Source organism: Alligator sinensis, unplaced genomic scaffold, assembly GCF_000455745.1.
Source record: "Alligator sinensis unplaced genomic scaffold, ASM45574v1 scaffold675_1, whole genome shotgun sequence".
Lineage (NCBI taxonomy): Eukaryota > Metazoa > Chordata > Crocodylia > Alligatoridae > Alligator > Alligator sinensis.
In genome coordinates this window covers 382,288-403,663 of record NW_005842594.1, presented here as the reverse complement: position 1 = coordinate 403,663, position 21,376 = coordinate 382,288, and the positions used below count along the sequence as shown (strand labels likewise).

General features: G+C 47.0%; 1 protein-coding gene across 3 annotated transcripts in view; it reads right to left on the bottom strand.

Annotated features, from left to right (window-relative positions):
- Positions 1 to 21,376, bottom strand: part of ADAM8 (ADAM metallopeptidase domain 8) — a 57,846-nt gene that overhangs the window by 13,441 nt on the left and 23,029 nt on the right. For 2 of the 3 annotated variants that reach the window (XM_025214679.1, XM_025214680.1), the window contains 11 exons: positions 20,639 to 20,808; positions 19,281 to 19,362; positions 16,919 to 17,067; positions 16,468 to 16,645; positions 8,360 to 8,449; positions 6,841 to 7,036; positions 5,115 to 5,214; positions 4,367 to 4,550; positions 4,022 to 4,099; positions 2,681 to 2,765; positions 2,239 to 2,353 (listed from right to left, as the gene is read on the bottom strand). In XM_025214679.1, coding sequence (XP_025070464.1) covers positions 2,239 to 2,353; positions 2,681 to 2,765; positions 4,022 to 4,099; positions 4,367 to 4,550; positions 5,115 to 5,214; positions 6,841 to 7,036; positions 8,360 to 8,449; positions 16,468 to 16,645; positions 16,919 to 17,067; positions 19,281 to 19,362; positions 20,639 to 20,808 — 1,427 coding nt within the window. The remainder of the gene's footprint in view (positions 1 to 2,238; positions 2,354 to 2,680; positions 2,766 to 4,021; positions 4,100 to 4,366; positions 4,551 to 5,114; positions 5,215 to 6,840; positions 7,037 to 8,359; positions 8,450 to 16,467; positions 16,646 to 16,918; positions 17,068 to 19,280; positions 19,363 to 20,638; positions 20,809 to 21,376) is intronic. The other variant, XM_025214681.1, reaches the window with a different exon arrangement.

Sequence of the window (21,376 nt, the reverse complement as noted above, 5' to 3'; positions counted from 1 at the left end):
CAGGCTGCCCAAAATTTCTGATTATTTTTAGAAATTATTTTAAAAGAAAAGAGCAGCAGAATAGGGAAGTTAAAATGGATTATTCAGCAAACTGCCTTTCTCTCCCACTGACTCTTACCCAGCAAGGTCACTGCTGACAGCAGTATTTGTGTAACAGGGAAGATCTGCTCATTTTCCTCCACACCCAGCTCCAAAATGACTCATTATTTTGACTGTCTTTCCTATCTTCCCTCTTTAGGCAGAAACTTAGGTGGATTTCCCAGGTTAGGAGGGAAAGGCCCTAAGGATTTTGCATGGAACAGCTCCTTCAGCCATATCACATGCCAGTCTGTTCCATCCCCAACACTTGGATGCAGGGCCTGTCCCCAGTAATAGGGCACAGTGTGGCTTGTGTCCTGCCCTGTGGAGTATGATATTAAGAGACTTCTCAGTCTCTTCCTAGAAACTTACCTTACTGCAGAAAAGTCACAGAATTGCACAAGCAGGTTTGTATCTGAAAGGGCTGTCGAGTTGTTTGAGTGTCTGTCATGAGTCATATGATGATCAGTCAGAGCAGCATCTGCAGAACACTGCCTGATCTCTCTGCTGCTTCTACACCCAGAGAAGCACATATACCACCAAGCCTCTCCTTTCATGGAACATCATGACTTTGTCACCTTGTGACTCTATTGTGAACCACAGGAGATGCTTAGGCACTGTTCAGCCCAGGGGTGCTAAGAGACTTTCTCAGACAATCTCAGTCCTGTAGCAGGCATGCCCTCCACTGAGCTACTACTTTTATAGTGATGAGAGTGGAATACTTATTACTACCGTCTGTTGATCCAGTGAAACCCTAAAAACCTCATCTTTGTGCATTGTAATACTATGATGCCCAGAGGCCCTATTCAACCATTTTGGTCCCTCTGCAATGACCACAGTTCATGCCACACATTGAGAAACTGGGTGAAGAATGGAGCAAGGTGGAAGAAGAACATAAGATATTCAAACAGCATATGCTGTTTGTCCAGCTGAGGCTGGTATAGCTCCCGATCCCCTAGCTTCTCTCAAGCAGCCTTGATGCACATCAGAATAGAGCACCACTGAGCTCTGTAGAGTTAGTGGGAAAGAGACTCCACCAGGCCTTTCAAGTTGGGTGAGTGAGCTTCTTCACTGGGTCTTTCTAGCACAAAAGAGGGGCTTTCATACCCAGAGAAGCCTAATTTGCCCTGCTCTCAGCCCCAGATAGGGCCTCTCATACGACACAGGTGTCACCACAATGCTTTCAGTCCTTGGGTGAATGAGCACACATCCAGCATGTACTCTGGAGCTGACACCCCGCTCAAGCCCTTGTCCTAGAGATCCCCATCTATCCCCTTCCTATCTAAAGAGCAGTTCTGGGCACCTGGCTGCCTGCACCTGTCCCTCTATTGGCAAAAGCACAGTGGGTAGGAAAAGTCCATGCAACTGGGCAATGCTGATGGCAGTGTAAGGGCATGCTGGAACTTGCCTAATGCATGGAGTGTGAGAAGGACATGGTTTGCTCTACAAGTGCTTGCTTTTTATGGGTCAGCATGGTTGGCTTCATTGAAAACTGAGTCTACCAGATGGGGATTCATGAGTACCTGCAAGTACCCCATGCTCCAGGGTCCTCCTGGACACAGTGCTTGTGTAGCTTATATCCTGTCCTGTATGATATAACATTATGGTATTTCTCAGTCTCTTTCTAGAAACAATCCAGTAACCACCCACCAACAGCAGGTAGAAGGGGAGATATGGGAAAGGAGAGTCTGTAGGGGGACAGCAAGTATCTGGAGAGGCTTGGTGCAGGAGATTTGGTCACAGAGGTTTTCACCCCTTGGTTACTCATCAGAAACCAAGCAGGGGCTCTGTGAATGACAGATGTTGCCACACAAAAGGCCAAACAGTGAATGGTCACAGAGGACTGTGTTCCTTCTCAGACCTCGGAGGCGTTCCATAGGTATGGCAGCCTGAGGTCACTTGTCTGCAAACAGAGAATATTATTCTCTGGGGCTCAAATAAGCAGCTGGATATCTGAAAATGAGCACAACTACTAATACCAGTGGCCTGGTGGGAGAGGTCAATCAATGATATCTAATCAGCCTTTCCACCTGTCTGTCCAAGCATTCTGTGCAGAATATCATCCTGGGTTCTGGATGCTGAATGTCCTTTTGAATCTAGAAGCTAGCCCCCTGCATGGGGTCTGTGCACTGGTGGGCATATAGCAGCAGCAAGTCTTACCCCTTCTGGAAGTATTTCTTCCCATGGCCTTTGAAAAACACTAGGCCTCCAACAATCAGAACAGCCAATAGTACCACCACTGTCAGCACGACCGCAACAATTATACTACTTCTGCCTGTTGAAACAGAGAGGAAGTGATCAGGATATAAGTCGTCCCTTTACTGTGACCACAGTGCTCTGCAGGCTTTGGCTTATTCCTCCTCTGCTCTTGTTGGGGAGCCCAGGGTATGCTGCAAACTGTAGAAGAAGGAGCACACCCCTGAAATTAGGGAAGAGGGTGAAGCCTTTGTTTATCCAGCACATACCCAGGAATGAGTAGTTCAGCCTGTCCAGTCTCACAGAGAGGACATCAAACCTCTCTAGGGCCCTACCTTTCCCTTCCATAGTTCTATCCTCTGGGTAACCCCACTCCCTTCCCCAGGAACTACAGCCCATGCCATACCTGATGCAATCTCTGACAGCTTTCGATCACAGTAGGGTGGTGCCCAGCCGGGTTCACAGTGGCATTCCCTCTTGTGATTGCAAACCTGAAATTAAATCTGGCAGGGTTAGGGGCCAAGTGCAGGAACTCAGACTTTCTGATCACGTTTCACGAACAGTAGTATTGGGCCCAATCCTACAACTCCTACTCAAGTCACATACCCATCAGAGTCAGCAGCAACCTGGCTCTCCTGAGCAAGAGTGAAGATTTGGACTTATGGTTAGCACTGCATTTTTGTCCTGGCCTCAGGATCACAGTTACTACCCAATAATACCCAGACACTGAAACAACAGGATCCATGTTTCCTGATATCACAGGGGAATGAACCCCAGACAATGCCTGTCTGTGTGAAATGCTATAGCTTGTGATGCTGTTCTGTCCCAAGTGCTACTACTCAGCCCCAGCCTGCTTCCAAGTTTGGGACAATCCCATAGCCTTGCATCTGCATCTGTCAGCACTCCCCAAATACTCTATTCTGGAACTCTCTCTCCTCTCACAACAAAAGCAGGACATTCTTCTGAACTGTGCTACAAAATGCTGCCACCCAGCTTAAGCCACGTTCCTCCATGACACAACATACCCTAGGAATCCCAGGGGCATCTGACTACAATGAATATATGCCCTGACTGACTTTTCTGAGGCTGAATGTGCTGAGAAAAGCAAAATGCAGTGGACACTGTTTCAGGGAATGGGGCCAGTTTTCACACAGACTCCATGAAGCCCCTCAGTGGCTGCCTGGTGAGCATGTGCTGTGTGGGAATGAATGGTAGGTAGGGACAACATAAAATAAGACACCTTAGTCTAGTTGTTCTCAACCCTTTTTACACTCAAGGCACCCTCCATAACTTTTCTGAATTTGACAGTGCCACTCTGGTTGAGGACTGCCCTTCTAGTGACATAACTAGTTATTTCTGCAGCCTGAGCACAGAAGGGGGATAGGGAGGGAGTTGTCCTCAGCACAGAACAGGGTTGAGGGAGGCCAACCACCTTCTTAACTGCCATAGTAGCGGCTCAACCAGGGGCCGCAGGCTCACATGGGGATGCAAGGCAGAGTCCCCTCATCAGCCTCACTTACCTCCTCTGTTAACCCTCTTGCAGGTGCTGGGGACGTGCATGGAACAAAGCAGGCCCTCTCCTACAGGGAATCCTGCTTCTAAAACAGTCCCTCATTTTGCTCCAGCTCCATCAGAGGAAGCCCAGTGCATCATGGCAATGGAAGCCACACCAGCCCCCTGTATGACTCTCATAACCAGGGAAAATGCTACTTCCCAGGGCCTATGCAGCATCATGGCCTGAACATACCCCATGATTGTTGCATTTGGCAGAGCAGTTTTTGGCACCATAAATCAGGAGGTTCTGACAGCGCCCAGCATAGCAGACCTGAAACCAGAAGGCACAACATTTTCAGCACCCTGCGTGAAGACCTGCCCTGAAATCATTACCCACCACCTGCTTCATCCTGACAAAAGCACAGGGCAGTCTCAGTGCAGATAGCAGCTCTGCCACTCCTTCAGCTCTTTGCTGTAGGTCTGCCTCCACATCCTGTCTGGCAGGTCCCTTGGAAACCCTTCCCCAGGTTCCCAAAGCCCAGCAGACATTAGCAGCTCCAATGAAGGAACAAAACATCAGCCGGCCCTGTGTACTCACCATTTCCTCTCCACATTTGGTGCCTGTTGGCACCACCATGAGGTTTGTCACCATTTCATTGTCATCCTCATCAGCGATTGCTGTTTTGCATGTCACCCCTCCAAATGACAAAGTACGGAAGCGACCTCCTATGGTAGGGTTATCATTCCCATTCATGCAGTGCAGTGTGCCACACTTAACATCCCTCAAAGAGAAGGCAAAGGAAGGAATGGGTATGTTGGGATCTCCTCCTACTCTAAGGATGGCATATCACAACCAGGGCAAACTAGAGCCTTGCATCCCCCAATCAATGCCAATGGCTAGGACAGCACCTCTGCCTTTAGCTACAGGATGAGTTAAGTGCTGGTGAAAAATCACTGGATTGTTGCCTCTGAACACTGTATAGCATGTTTTAGACAGGCCTTTCCAGCTCTGGCCTAAAGAAAACAGTTTTAGGGGAGCTGGAGCTTCAACCACCTGAAACACCGAAGGACTAGAACCCCAGAAAACTCGAAACCCAGAAGACTCTACATGTATATGTGTATATATGCCCTATCTCATGAAAGAATGCATGCTCACACATGTGTATGAACACACACATGTGCACTCTCTCACAAATGCTTGCCCACTCATCCTTGCATGAATAGTCGCACAAAAATACATGCACCTATAAGTATGCGCACTCTCTCTCAAAGGTAGGTCAGCTCATGTATGCACATATACTAGCAAAGTCACATGCACCCATGACACTAAGTGCTCAGCTCCTTACTTGGGGAGGCAGGGTTTTTTCCCAGACTCAGTCACACAGTGCACGTACTGATTCTGATGGCTGTTGTACTGGAAGCAGACATCAGGGGCCACCTGGGCAGCTGCAGAAACACAGAAAAGGGCTCTTACATGAGGGTAACACAAAGGCAAAGAACCTCCACAGCCTCCAATTACGCTAGGCCACCAGCTGTCCTTTCCCACATTAGACGCCTGCAAGCCCCACGACGGCTCACCCCACCAAGCATCTTTACACCCTGCTGATTCCCCCTACAAGGCACCTCCAGGCCCCCTTAAGAGTCCTCTTATTACACCATCCACCCCCGAACTATCCTCCTCCGTCAGCCCCTCTCAACGTACCAAACATCCCTGAGCCCCAAACTGCCCACATGGTACCACCAAGTCCCCTGACTGCCCCCTCTATTGACTAGGTGTTTCCAGGCTTCCCAAACACCCCCCTGCCTAACAAATTGCCACCAGGCAATTCTGAGTCCAAGGTATGCTCTGTCAGTGATTAGGTAACACCTTTCTCCAGCACCTTCCATCTGAAACCTCAAAGCTCTTTATGAATTTTGGTCTTGCCTAAGTTGTTGGAGTGGGTTCAAACTATGGCAGGGCCAACAGACCCTGCCGCCTACGCCCACAGGCATACTCCAATCCCAGAAACATGTCAGTGGTGCTGCTCCAGGATTACCGCAGTGCCCTGTCTCATAGACAGAGGAAACAAATGGTTAGAGCAGCCTCAGATGGGGACCCCCAAGTGTGCTCACCGGCATGCTTCCAAACTTGAATCATGCCTGCGGACATTAAGGCCATGTTAGGGCCAAACTTTTCTGGAGTGGCAGTGAACCCGTGTGTGTCTGATCTTGGGTACCCAATCTCAACGCTGTGTGGTAGGAAAATTAAAGCTATGCCTAACCCAGTCATTGGTAAGGTTTTGGAGTGATGGGCCGGAACAACCCAGCTTGGGTCTGAGGTGGGCCGGACCCAGCTGCTGCCATTGCTTTTCCCCACCACCAGCTATGGCACAGGCAAAGCTCCCTTCACCCTGCCCAGTGTGTGCAAAGACCCACAGCTCTGTGGCTGAGAACCAATGGTTCTGTGGCCTGTATGGTATTAACCCTTAATCTACACAGTAACCGCATCATCCTTAGCAACAGTGACCTCAAGCATGCTGTACTCTTCTGGGTAGTGTGCCTTGTAAACCAGAACCAGTGTGGCAGCATCCAGTCAGTGTTTTGGGTAGACTAATCAGCATGGGGACAAGAAAACTGGCACTGGCACTCAGCAGAGTTAATTATCCAGCCCAAAGCAGGGCACAGATGGAGGCACACTGCTTCTACTTTAGGAGGCAACCTGCCTGTACTAGTAGAGTATGCTTGAGGGATAAACTACCAGGCATCGTATGCTTACCATGGAGTCATGATCTGAAACAAAGAGAAGCCAAGCCTTTGAAACTGGGAGCCCAGTTTAGGCTTCTCAGTACTATATTGGTAGTTGGGTGTAAATAGGTGTTGAGCTACTGCCATTGCCATGGGCTCAGCTGGGTTATGAGTAAGAGTGTATCAGTGAACATCCTGCCAAGGACCATTCACAGGTAGGTATGTGGCCAGTGAGAAAGATGGGTAATGCATCTTAGGCAGCTGCAGACAGCACTACACGGGGGTTCTCAGTGTAAGCACTGTCTGCAAACACGGAACTAAGGAAGCGTGCAAAGGAAGATGAATTACCTGCACCCCAGAGTATGCGGCAGTGCTCAAGGTGTGAGGGACAAGCCCCATTGTAACAGTAGCCATTTCCATTCTGGCATGAGATGCCATTTTCTTGGAAGACATCTTCTGGACACTCAGGTTCATGGCCAGTGCAGTATTCAGGTAGATCGCAGCTGTTCTTGCTGGTACGGCACAGCACTCCAGCAGCCTTCACCTTGGCAAACACAAGGAAGGCCCCAAGGAAAACTAGGTCAGCCAGGCCCAACAGAACTAGGCTGTCCTTGCTTTACACATTTTTGGCTTGCTGACTGGTCAGTGTGAAAAGGGCTGAGTCTAGCTTCACTGCTGACCCTCGATTATGACCTCCCTTCACTAGAAAAAGGCTTCTTTTTAGAAAATGACACTGAGGAGCCTTCCTAAGTAATCCCCCCGACACTGCAGGCAAGGAGTTGAGAGCATGGCAAGTGGCTTCAGGCAGCCAGAGAAGTGTTGATGCAAGTGTGAACTGTCACTGAGGCTACTCCAGGCTCACCTCGGTGCCCTCTCTCAGGCACAGAGGAAACCAATGAACACATGTTCACTTACGATCAGACTGCAAGCTGGGCCTGAGGGAAATCTAGGTTGATCTGTATAACTGTCCTGTCCCCATCATTATTTATTACTTTGCTGATTTTGTGTCATCAAAAATGTCTACCAAAACTTATTTTATATTTTCTTTCAGACTGTATAAAAAGATATTGACTACCAAACATCTTTCAACAGATTGGGGCCCTGTGTCACCCCACTAGAAACAAAGGGCAATGATATGGTATTTAAATTTACTTTTTAAGCTCGTTTATAAGGGTTACACTGATTTTGTACAGTGATTGTTTTTTTATCAGAACATCAGACAGGACTAATTCAAAGACCTTTCAGAATTCAAAATTTGATCAGCCCAATTCTTTTTATGAGACAAACTTGTAAATTCAACAACATATAAAAATATTTATTTGACACAACTTATATCGATTTCACCAGTTACTCCATGCTGTTGGGCTGACCAACCTATATTTATCTAGGTTATACTCACTGTCAGACAAAAAAGCTGGAAAGAACTAGAAGTCAACCAACAAACTAGCAAACCGACTAGCACACTTTGAGACCCATGCATGTAAAAGCATCAGCTGACCTCAGAGTGGTTCTTCAGGCTTGGTCAGGGATTACTTGAGAAATCAGGCATGGTTGCTGATCTCTGAATACCTCAGAGTATTTCTGCACTGCTACTTAGTCCTGCCCCTAGACCTGCTCTCAAGCCCAAACCATCCACAGTATAAATTCTTAACTGATCTTCTAACAAGTTCAGTTTTTCAGCATTTACAGCTCATTTTGAAACCATGAATTAGCCATGAAATGTGAGAAATGTATCCCCTGGGATGGGTATTTTCACTGCTAGAAAAGAAAGGACCTGTCTCATTTTTTGCACTTTTTCCCTGACTGAATAAGGCCTTTGTCAGGTGTCTGTGCTCTCCCATGGTAGCTCCTAGCAGTTGTGTTCTACCTTGCACTGATGACAGCATTCTCCATGAGCGCACTCTGCTCCCTCGCTGAGTTGGCAGGTGGTAGCATTGCAGCAGGGATCCCGGCATTCCTGAGACAAACACATCACATTGGTATTAAAGAGTAGATATAAAGGGCATGGCAGTGGCACAGTGAACAGCAAGTGACCAACACACCTCCTAGAATACTTTGAAACCCATCAAGGGCACTGCCTGGAAAAGGGTTTTGAATCCATCCCAATGTCTATTGCCACTATGGGGCACAACTACCTCACTTCTGCTGATTGCAAAGAAGTCTGGTCAGACAGGGCCTTGTGTGTTCCCAATAGCCATGGATCCAGACTGTGCACTGCTGCTGCTTCTCCCAGCCCCCTACACCCTGGCTGTGGCATAGGCACAGCTTTCAGCCAGCAGGGAGCTGTGCCAGGACCAGATATTGGCAAACTAGATCCATGCTGCTGTTGATCCATGCTTCTCCCCACGCCCCTTCTCACCACTCTACAGCAGGATGTTGCCTGACCCCAGTGCAGGATGTTGCCTGTACCACAACTGGATGAGCGTGGGAGAAGCAGCGGCAGCACAGATGCAGTTTGCACAACTTCCCACTGGCTGGCAGCTGCACCTGCACTCCAAGCACTCCACCCAGGGAGCTGGAGGGTGGAGGAAGCGGTGGCAATGTATGCAGAGCTCCCAGCTGCCTGGCTTTGATGAGGATGCAAAGAAATCCCGTCACTGATGTGCTGCTGAAACCACCCAGGTTGTGTTGGACTGGAGCTGGGAGAGAGGGATGGGGGTGCAAGGAATAGGGAGAAGCAGCAGAAGCCCTGGCACAGCTTAAAGCTGCTCAGCCCTAGCACTGCTTCTTGCTTCCCAGCCCTGGAGTGGACACGGGCATGGGCACAGGCAAAGGCCTCAAGGTTTGCCATATGTTGCTGACTCCTGCTGGAGGAGAATAGCCCATGGCTGGTCATACACTGTGTTAATTACACTCATGCCATATTCCTACTCACACAAAAGTTTGTTGTTAACTTTTGATTATGGAAATGTGGACAGTCTAGTTCCACACAGGTCTTCTACACTACTTTTGCTCTCTGGTGCAGGAAAAGTGTTGTTCTCCCTGTTTTATAGAAGTAGAATGACAGAATCTCAGACCCACCAGGAAGGCGGCGACAAGAACAGAATGTAGTGCGTTAGCACCCCCCTCCCTGACCCCACGCCATCACAAATGGGGCGTCTGTGAACTGATAAACAGTAAAATAATGCCCTGGTGGGAGCATCTGGAAAACATCCTTTTTGTAATTCTTTGATGACTTCATACTGCTCCTTTAGACTGGCTAACCTTCAGGCCTAGAATGTAGTTTTGTGCTTTACAGACTGGCTGCCCTGGACTGATTTTCAGACTCAGAAGTTCAAGGATCTCAATGCAAACCTGGAAAGCCCAGATTCAAAACAACTAACAAAGTGGCTCAACCTTTTGAGAACACAGTGGTTCTCAACCACCACATGTGTATTCAGTGCCCCATGCTTCAAAATGGTGGTAGGGATACTTGAACTAAAGCTTATTCAACTAGATTTAGTTGAAGCACCCCCGCCACCATTTTGAAATGTAGAATGCTAAATAGACATAATGCAGAGGCTGCTGAAGCGTATTAATTAACATGCTCCAGCAGACCCAATTAATCAAATCTGATCTGATGCGTGCTAATCAGCACATGTCGGAGCACATGTCTAGCATGCGTACAGGTGCCCAAAGATCCTAAGGGGAGGAAGGAAGGAGAGCAGCAGCATAGGAATACTGGGCTTCAGAAAAGCAGACTTTTAACAAACTCAGGCAACTGGTGGGCAGGATCCCCTGTGAGGCAAGTCTGAGGGGAAAATGAGTCCAGGATGCACTTTAAGGAGGCCACATTAAGGGCACAGGAGTAAGTCATTCTATTGCAACGGAAGAATGGGAAGTGCAACAAGATTTCTGGCTAGATGACAATCTCTTTGATGAGCTGACATGCAAAAAGGAATCCTACAGAAAGTGAAAACTTGGTCATAGTACTAGGGAAGAGTATAAGAGCATCAAATGGACACACAGGGAGAAAATTAGGAAGGTGAAGGCACAAACTGAGATGCAGCTGGCGAGGGACATACAAGTCAGTAAAAAGGGATTCTATAAATATGTAAAAAATAAGAGGAAGACCAGAGAAACAAAAGGTCTCTTGTGGAATACAGAAGGCAATCCAGCTATGGATGATGCAGAGAAGGCTGAAGAATTTAATGTCTTTTTTACTTCAGTCTTCACAAATAGGGGCAGCTACCAGACAATGAGCACAGTTGGCAGCAAAGACAGGGAAGCAGACAAACAGCCTAGAATAAGGCAGAACAGGTTAGGGATTACTTAGAGAAGCTAGATGGTTTCAAGTTAGCAGGACTGGATGGGTTACACCCTAAGGTAGTGAAGGAACTAGATGAGGAACTAGCCAAGATCCACCGGCTATCCTTTCTGAGAACTCATGGAGGTTGGATGAGATACCAAATGACTGGAAAAAGGCAAATATAGTGTCCATCTTTATGAAAAGGAAGAAGGAGGGTCTGAAGAACTAGAGACTAGTCAGCCTGACCTCAATACCTTAGAAAGATCATGGCTGAAGGTCCTCAAGGAATCCACTGTGAAGCACTCAAGGGAGAACAAGGTGATCAGCCAGCATGGATTTCCCAAGAGCAAGTCATGCCTGACCAACCCAATTTCCTTCTATGATAAAGTAACAGTATCTGTAGATGGCGGAGAGCAGTGGACGTGATATACCTTCACATTAATAAGGCTTTTGACACCGTCTCTCACAACATTCTCATTAACAAGCTAAGGAAATACTGACTAGACAAAAGTACTGTAAGGTGGATACATAATTGGTGGTTCATTGTACTCAGCGGCTCAGTGTCTGCCGTACTCTAGGCTGTTTGTCTGCTTCCCTGTCTTTGCTGCCAACTGTGCTCATTGTCTGGTAGCTGCCCCTATTTGTTGCCAATTGCTCAGTGTCTATTTGGGAGAATGCATCAAATGGGGTTTCCCAGGGGTCTGTCCTGGATCTGGTATTAACATCTTCATTAATAACTTGGATGATGTGATTAAGTGCGTACTCAGCAAATCTGTGGACACCAAGTTGAGTGGATTTGCAGATACTCTAGAAAGTAGGGCTAGAATCCAGAATGACCTGGGTAGACTGGGAAAATGGTCTGCTATTAACCAGATAAGATTCAGCAAGGACAAATGCAATATCCTGTACTTGGGACAGAAAAATTGCATGCTTAAATACAGACTGGGGAATGACCGGCTAGGCTGCAGTACTGCAGAGAAGGATCTGGGGACCATAAGGTAAATATGAGCCAACAGTGTGCTCTTGTTGCAAAAAAAGCTAACAGCAAACTTGGTTGTATTAACAGGAATGTCACTTGCTAATCAAAGGAAGTGATTCTTCCACTCTATTCAGCACTGGTGAAGACTCACTTGGAGTTCTTTCGGGCCCCACACTTCAAGAAGAATATGGACATTTTGGAAAAAGTCCAAAGCAGAGCAACAAAAATTATTAGGGGATTGCAAGGCAAGTCTTATGAGGAAAGGTTGAAAGAAGCAGAGTTATTTAGTCTGGAGAAGAGAAGAATGGAGGGGGAACTGATTACAGTTTTCAAACACTTGAAGGGTAGAAAGGATAGAGATGGGCATTGCAGATGGCTTGATGAAGAGTCCTTGGGCCTTGTCACAAAAGGAAGGCAGGTGACCAGAAAGGATGGACCCAAAAGGCTATATAAGCCTGGCTTCTAGGATGGAGAGTTATTATGGCCTAGAGACAGAGGAGAAAGGAGTTATCAAGAGGCAAATGTGAAGACTGCTGAACAGAAACCACTAGCTGCAGGCTATAAGACAGGGGTGGGCTGCTTATTGGGTTTTGGCAAGCCATTGAGGGCTGCATGAGAGGCAGCCAGGGGCAGATAAATATTAAGTTTCTAAATTTTTAGGGTCCCCACGGGCCTGATAGACTGGCCTGGCGGGCCGTATGTAGCCCGCATTTTGCCCACCCCTGTTGTAAGACAATCCTGAGCAGCTGGCAAGGACGAGAGCCACCTTGTAGTGGAGGGATTTTATTTGCCTGTTACACTACCTTCAGATGAGTTAGTTACTGTGTTAATGATGCTGTTTGTGTTTAGCTGCAAGGCATGGGAGTGGCTGATGGTGAGCACAAAGACCACTGTGGGAGCCTGGGGAAGGCACTGCAAGTTTGTTTAGTCAACTTAGGGCAGGAGACTTTAGGCCCATGAGTGAGGGGCCTGAATGCAAGGGTGGTAACTAAGAGCCTGGAACAAGAACTGTTAGTTGGGGACCAAAGAGAGAGTGCTCTGACAGAGGACAATTGGTGTGCGACACCTCTACTTAAAGACTGGTCCAGACCAAGGTGGTATGATGATAAGCAGGGCACAGTGAGGCAACTAAAGGCTCACTTTGGTTATCTGAGGTCTGTCTCCCAAATTTATATTATCTACCATCTCGGCATGGCAGGCAAGTATAGGGCAGTATTCTTTTGAGACCGAGTGAGAAATGGGCTTAGAGTGGCCACCAGTGTGCCACAGCTACCTTAGAGGCAGATCCAATTACAGGACAAAGTCCTGCACCATTCAGTGGGATTCTGAGTCTTACCTCATACATTTCAGTACGCTGTTAGCTTTATTTGCAACAATATTACCTTGTTGAGTCCTATTCATCTTATGATCCACTATAACTTCTATGTCCTTTCCTGCAGTATCACAGTTTAATCAATTATCCCCCATTTCATATCTGTGTATTTGATTTTTTCCCATCCTAAGTGCAGTACTTTAAACTTACCCTTATTGAATTTCATGATTTGGCATGCCATTTTTTCCAGTTTATTAAGGTAACTTTGAATCCAAATCCTGTCCTCCAAACTGTTTTAGGTTTGTGCTACCTGCAAACTTACTGAGGCTGCACCCAGGCCAGGTACCTGCCCAAGAGGAACAGAATCACTAAGCTCCAAATAAGTCCTGACTCTTTAGTCACAACTAGTAAGCATTAGATGGAGGAGGACAGCTCTCCCACCCTTTCATTCAAGATGCAGTGGTTAGGGTAGCTGCACAAGGAGCAAGAGACCCAGTTTCTAGGTTCCCCTCATCCAGAGTAGGTTTGAACTACATCTCTGCTTCCTAGCAAAGTGCTCCAGCCACAAGACCATAGGCTATGCACTGCTCAGTTCTTATACCTTGAAACAAGTCTGCGGGCTTCTTCTAATCAATTGATAAACATCATAGGGAAAGTTTTTGTCCCACTGGGCTCAGGGCCCCCTCCCTTCCAAGCTAGCGTTCCTTTATTGAACCACATACCTTTCAGCTCATTTACTTCTTCCTGGCCTCCCTGCTTGGCTGCCCAGTGGGCCAAGTTTAAGAGGAGGGCTGGAGAGTACCCTGGGCAATACCTAGCCTGTTGGGGGTAGGCACTTTGCTGAAAAGCAAGAAATGCAGATTCAAACCACTCTGTGTGAAGGGTGTCCAGAACCTGTGTCTCCTGCTCCCTGCACAGGCACTGTAAACACGAGGCTATTGGGCAAAGAGCTGGGAAGCCTCTCCTCCTCCATTTTAATTCTGGCAGGTATGCAGGCACAGGGACAGGGGTTCTGTCATAGATGGAAACAGAATCCCAAACCAAGCATAATCACCAAAAGCTGCTATGTAATTACCACTTGTGTAAAAGATAAATAGGATCTGGTCCACTTCCATCCTCCGAGTCATTAATGAAAATACTGAACAATACTGAACTCAGAACAATTTCTGTGTGCACCAGGGATGAGTCTCCAACTGCAGATTCACTTGCTTGAAAGTTCCTGAGTGTGCAAACCTGGTATTGAATTTGTATCTCCCATTCCCATTGTGTAGGTGCTGTCGTGATGCCCGTGTGATTTCCCCGGCCACAGTGGACAGAAGCAGGCTTTGCTGTGCTATACCAGCAGTGAGTTAGGAAAATTCACTTTGGAATACTATTAAAATGCAAGGGCAAAATGGCAGCCTGTGTAAGAATGAGGTAGATTTCTAACACTCAAAATCAGGTGGCTTAAACAGACTTCTGCCAATAGACAAAGGTCCTGGCCCTGACTGGTAAAATACATTGCTTTCCATGCAGGGCTAACTCTTCCTTGACCACATGGAATGCTAGCACCTTTCAACTTTGAATTTAAGAAACATGATGGAAATTACAGTCCAAAGGATGCTTAATTCACAAAAAAAACACACATCTGAAAACAGACATTTGTGATAAAAGTGTCTTGCGTCCACAAAGCTGGCATTGCAATCATGACCCTATTAATATGTTGAGCATCCTCTACTCCTTGTGAAATACCCAGTAAAACAATTTTACAATCCACTTCTCCATTCCCTAGAAATATGTGATTCCTCTCCTAGATATACTACTGCTAAAATTATATTAAAATGAATTTAAAAGAATGATAGTCCATTTCCAAGTTTTACAGACTGTTGAACTAGTTATCATGAAAAACAGTTGTTATGTAGGCAGTTTTTTTTGTCCATCTATGATGTAGCATTTTTAATCAACTCAGGCTGCCAAAGATTTCTTAATGATTTCTCAGAACTACCCAGTGAATTCTCACAAACCATGTTCAGCTGAAGAGCTATTAGCAAAGTATTTGCTTCAGCTACTTCCTCTGCATTAGTCAAGGGGTGTGACCAGTGATCTCAAGCATATGGAAGAATTTCAACTTTTAAAACTAGAGAATAACGAATAGTTAATAACATGCTTTCTGGTTCAAATTACTGGATGAAACTCAGTCCTACTAAACAGGAAACATGGGGCATTTCTGACCACTTTCATAAATTTAAACTCAACACTCACCCATGTATATGATATATATGACCCCACAAATGACAGCAGCATAAACTCAGCACTTTTACACATAAATAGATTAGCAAATCAGTATTTTGTTACTGCTTAGCTAACTTTAGTTATTTTCCCGAAGCAGATCTGTCATCTAAAGAGGACATTCAAAGGGAAATAAGGAGGGCATGCTCTTTAGGGCTTTCTCAGGCAGGCCCATGTACATTTTCTGAATCAATGTAATTATACCAGTTTGGAAATCAAGGTTGTTAAATCCATGCAATCACTAGTGTAAATGCAGTCATTGAACTAAGAAGAACTTTATGCTGGTATTGCTTGTTTCTACATACAGAAAACAGTGAAATATTTGCTATGAGAACAGATGCTGCTGCTGCTATAAATACCAGGATAAATGGCACCCTTTAGGGCTGTAGGGAAGGATTCAGCACCCTGTTCCTTTAATTAAGGTTTGAGGTCTTAGCCCATACCCATCTGTAGTGAGGGGTGCCCAGTTGACATCCTGTTCCTCCCACTCTACACTTTCCAGCCAGTTGGGAGAAGAGGATTTTTGTACCAAAAATCTAAATTAAAGCCAACCTAAACAAATGCTTCTCCTGTCATTGTCAATGTCACATTTTCCTATGCTTCCTTTCCTGTGCACCTTATCCTCCTCTATCTTGTGCCACACTGCTTTGGTCAGAGCTCTAAAAAACAGAGCAGTCTTTCTCTCTCAATTTCTGTGCAGCACCTGGCACACTGGGAGCCAGATCTCAGCTGTGGCCTGTAGGAACTGTGTAATACATCAATCAGAATCAGCATACATATTTGGAACCCTCCAAAAAAACATCAAGCAGACCTGGGGAGAGGCAGCCTTGGCATTTCTGAGGTAGAAAGAAGCAGATACAACCCTTTATTACATTAAACAGACCTTCAGGTCCTCTGCTTCCCCTATAAAGAAACAAAACAAAGGGATGCGAGTCTAAGATAACAGACATATTTCACAGGTTACTTTTAACCAGAATATATGCAACATTGAATGACAAAGCGCAGGAAGGAAGTATTATTCATCAGAACTTGCAATATCTGGGTGGTCAGCTGACCTGCTTGTGGCAAAAGAACCAGCTTCCTGACTCAGGTTAACAAATACACAGGGCAGAACAACTGGGTGTCATATAGAACTCGCACTTCTGTTGCTTTCCCCCATTTGAAATCTTCCACTGGGAGTTAAAGTACCTTGGGTGTTCCACAGTCACACTGCTCCCCTCGCTCTATGAACTGGTTCCCGCAGACAGGCCCGCCATACAACTCATCAGCCTTGGGGACATTCAGCAAGCAGCTAGTTCTGGGGTCACTGAGAAATGTCTGCAGGTCACTTGTGCTACAGCTGCTGAAGTACTTTGGGTAAATTATGCTGAAGAGAAAGAAAAATAGACACTATTGTGAGCAGCACTTTCCAAGTAAAAGCTCCAAAACCTTCACATTCACCAACCCAACCTGACCTTTGCCCACTCCACCTCAAAAAGCAAAAAACTCACTGTTAGAGCAGTAAATAACCACGAGGAGTTGATCTGTTCTCACTTAGGTCAACAATTTCAGTGGGAGCAACCTCCTAATCTACGGTGACATTGGCCTATTGGGTTCAATCGCTGCATGATGAGGCCCCTAGCAATTCTCTTCTGCTTACCCAACACTTGCTGCCATAACACATCCTCCATCAGTTTTGGGGGCCATGCACCTGCAGCCATCAATGTCTTCATCATGAGACATTCCTAGATTGTGTCCCATCTCATGAGCCATGGTTGATGCAGCCCCAATAGGATTCATGCTATGGTCCTATGCAATAATAAGAAGGATGAAAGTCAGATGACACTAAAATGCTTCCATGTTATTTTTTCCCAACTTTAAACTCTGTGTGCAATTCATGCGTTGAAGCTAACATACAGGGCTAAACAAAGGTTAAAGCTTTACAGGTACAGTCCTACAACCTCTGTATGTGTGTGTGAAGTTCCACTGACTTCAGGGTCTTAAGGGTCTTAAACAAAATGGTTATAGTTAGGGGCACACTGATACAGATTTTAGGGCCAATACCGATGGCCGTTTATTATTGCGCCACATCTGATTGCCTATATGCAGCCCAGCAGCTTAGAAAGCAGCATTCAGCTGGTAAGTCTTTTGGGGGGAAGGGACGAAGGGGAGGGAAAAGGTGTGGGGGGGAAGATCAAGGCCCCCATGGTGAGGAAGGGTGTGGGGCTGGGCTGGGACTGGGGCAGGCGCTGCCCAGCCAGGGCTGGTTGTGGGACAGAGCCACAAGCGTATTGTCCAGGGTGCAGGAGGGAGGGTGGCTGCCACCACTGCACACACCCCCGGGAGAGGCACAGGGGGCATATGCCCCACAGATCTGTGCATAGGGCGAGTGGGCTGCCACTGTGGGCTAGAGTTGGGTTTTTCCCACAGGCCGGAACTATACTTGGGGCGGGCAGTGGCAGCACTGGGGGGGGGAGGGGGATCAGAGGGTACTATGGCTCTAGCCCCCCCGTAGCCCCGCCTTCCAGAGCCACCGCCTGCCCTGAGAGTGGCCCTGGCCCAGCCCTGGAAGTGCCTGGTGCTGGCCCTGGCCCCAGCCAGCAGCAGCAGCCCACCTTCACCCCGTGCACAGATGGGGGGCACATGCCCCCCCATGCCTCCCCTGGGGGTTTGCACAGTGGCAGGAGCCACCCCCCACCCCCTTGATAAGCCACTTGCGCCTGTGCCACACCCCCCACCTCGCCCCGAGCTGGGCAGTGCCTACCCAGCTCCAGCCCCACTCCCTCTCTCACCGTAGGGGCTTTGATCTGCCCCCCCACCCCACACATGCCTTCCCTCCTCCATGCCCCTTCACCCTAACAGATTTACCAGCTGGATGCTGCTCTTCATGCTGCCAAGCTGGTCGCATGCATGCTGCAGCTGCACACATGCACACAGCATTTATCAGCAACGTTATCGGTCACAACAGTCAAAAAAAGCCGATTGCTGATAATGTCAATTTTCCTCTTATCAGTGCTGATACAATATGGAATGATGTGTTGGTGCACCTCTAGTTACAGCGATTCTTTTGAAAGCAGGCTACACAGGTGCACTGGGTGACCCCAAATTCAGGAGTCAGCTACTTCCAGGAAACATGGAATAACATTGTTCTTCCACAACAATTTCAGCTATCAAGAGCTCACTTCCTAGGGACTGGGGGAATAGAGCAGACATGGTGAAGGAGCTGAGGAGAACATTCAAAGAGAGTGACTAACCATGGGAACCCACCCTCACCTACCATGTAACTCATTCCTATCAGGACATCAATGGTGAGGAAACAAAGTGCCACCAGGGCCAATTTTGGCCAAAGCCAAGAGAAGCAGCTCATAGGCATCTGAGTACAGACATAAGCCATAAGAGTTTAGGTCAGGCATCTTGCTGGATTATGTCATCTGGGCAGGATTTGGCCTTCCTAATTCCCCTGATCTTGCAAAAAGAGGCCTATGGATAGAGAAGGATGGAGGCAGACTCTCCATGACTATGTGAACATATGCCACTTACTCTCAAGAAGGCAAAATGCAGACAGTCTTCCTTTTGATTGGAAAACATTAGGTTCCATATTCTATCCTAACAATTAGGTACATGAGTACACTTAGGTACCTAAATGTGATCCTATTTCAACTTGCTAAAGTCCATGAAAAACTGTTAATACCAAAAGTGGGTGATCCTCCTTCTCTTCACTGCTTTTTTGAGACTCAGTCTTAAGGCTCAGATGATGGTATGCTTTGCAGATGATTTTCAGGGACTTGTGCAGGGTAGAATAGAATGGCACTTAGGTGCCTAAGGTACCATTCAGACACCCAGTAAGTGAAACAGGAACTGGCTTAAGAGTAGTAGGGATCCAAGTTTAGGATGGGAATAATCAGACAAAAGCAGAGGGCAGGGTGTTTGCCAGCAAAGGCTGTCTGATATATACCTCAGCTCTGTGAATTACTACTGTGCCTCCCGTCTTGTTTAGAAAGAAAGCTGTTAGCAAGACACACCTGATTCACTCCTCCTGAGTTCCTGGTGCACATGGCAAACTTCTTAGCAAGCCCTACAGTGGTTCCCTGGAAGTCTATCCCTCTGTAAAAAAGAACAGTTCTCGTAAAATGATGATCAGCATCCAAGACCAGTCCGGGGATTTTGTATGGTGAGGCCACATATATTCCCAGTAGCACAGCACAGGATATGCTGTTCCACATGCTTGGGATCAAGGAAGTGACTGCAAAACACAGAAAGTTTCAAGCTTTGATACAGAACCTAATGTAAACCCAGAACCTACCCTGCTCTTGGTAACACAGTTCACAAGAATACACAAAGTATTGGCTATGGCAAAGCACACCAAGGTCCATGGAGCCAGTGTGCAGGGAGAGAACAAATCCTGTCCTCTCTCCTTCTCTTTGCTGACATGTGACCTTCACAGTCACTCCTGGCTATGCTTGAGAGAAGAAACAGAATGGTGATGGTGTGGTACTGTGTCCTTCAAACACATCCTATCATCTACAATCCTATCTATGCCACATTCACAGTTCTCTCAACATCATTAGCTCATCCAGTAAAACAAATCTACCATAGCACCCTCCAGCTGCCCATAGTCTATCCTAGCTGTTCCTGGTACCATCAAATATGCCAGCAACCCCCTGCAAGCCCAGAACCTCTAAATCAGGGGCGGGCAATTATTTTGGGTGGAGGGCTGCTTACTGAGTTTTGGCAAGCCATTGAGGACCACATGACAGGCAGCCAGGGGCAGATAACTATTGATTTTCTAAATATTTTAGGGGCCCCGCGGGCCAGATAGAATGGTCTGGCGGGCCGCATCTGGCCCACGGGCTGCATTTTGCCCACCCCTGCCCTAAATTCTCCCCAATGCTATTCCCACAATTTGAGAGATCTGCTATAAGGCAGAAGCCAAGCCCATGTTAACAGAGGTATAGAGAACACTTCTTCCCCCAAAAGCAAGTTTCCCCAAGTAACCCTTTGAAGTTACTCTTAGGTCTTCTTTTGAAGTAGCTGGTACCAGCTCATGCTAGACACCGGATACTGGGCTGGAAGGGCCCTGCACGGACACATGATACTTTTACAGTTCCTTAAAGTCAGAGAGCTCAGGCTTACAGCATATGTAGAAATTCTTGCCCATGAGTGTTCCTGTTACTTTAAAGGGACATGTCACATTCTTGGAAGGCTGCATGTGCTGGCAAGCTGTGTGAAGTCAGGGCTGAGGGCATTCACAGCATGCCTGCACTGATATGTCTTGGTGTTTGTACAGCATCAGATTCTGTAATATGTGAATGCACAGTGCTCAGCCATGCCCATGCAGCCAGTGAATTATTCATGTGGGCAGTATAAGAGCAGCACTTACGTTATCAGCTGTGCATTGTCATGCTTCTTCCTCTTTATCAGGTGAGTATCTCGCCAGAGAAGGAAATTTTCCAGCGTGGTGTCTGGGTTGGGACTCACAGTGATCCTGTCTCTGTCATTCCAGACTTCCAGGCCTATTAAGGCCACACGGAGATTGAGAGGCTGATAAAGCTGCAGTAAGAGAAAGCATCAGAGAGAGCATCTGCACTGGACATAGCCTGCAAAAAATTATCAATCCACACCAGGATGAAACCTGGCACCTGGATGGTGGTATTACTTCCTGAGCCTCATGCCCTGTTGAGTGGGGAAGAACTCATTTTTACATAAGATATAACTTTTTTTCTTTCAGTCACCACTGCTGCTCCCCATTCCAGGCCATACTCTGCCCGAATAAGGTAGTGTCTAGGACATATTCAAGGATGGAATTTGATATCCACTCACTCTGTCCCCTTCACCTTTGGCATGACATTCCAAGCCATATTCTCCTTCTAGCCATGGGTTACAGTTCTACCAAAGGCAATGGGAGTGACATTCAAGCAGCTAACAGGAGAACAAGCCCTTCCTCACTGGTTAGGGGTAGAAGCTTGTACCTGTGTAGAAGCCCTGAGGAGCCATACCAAGGTAGGGGCAGTTCTAGACCTGAGCTTCAAGGCAGCCCTTGTGACACCAGTGGGACTACTCATATGGTTAGAGTGAACTGCATGCTTGAATGCTATGTTGGGTGAGTGTCTGAGTACTC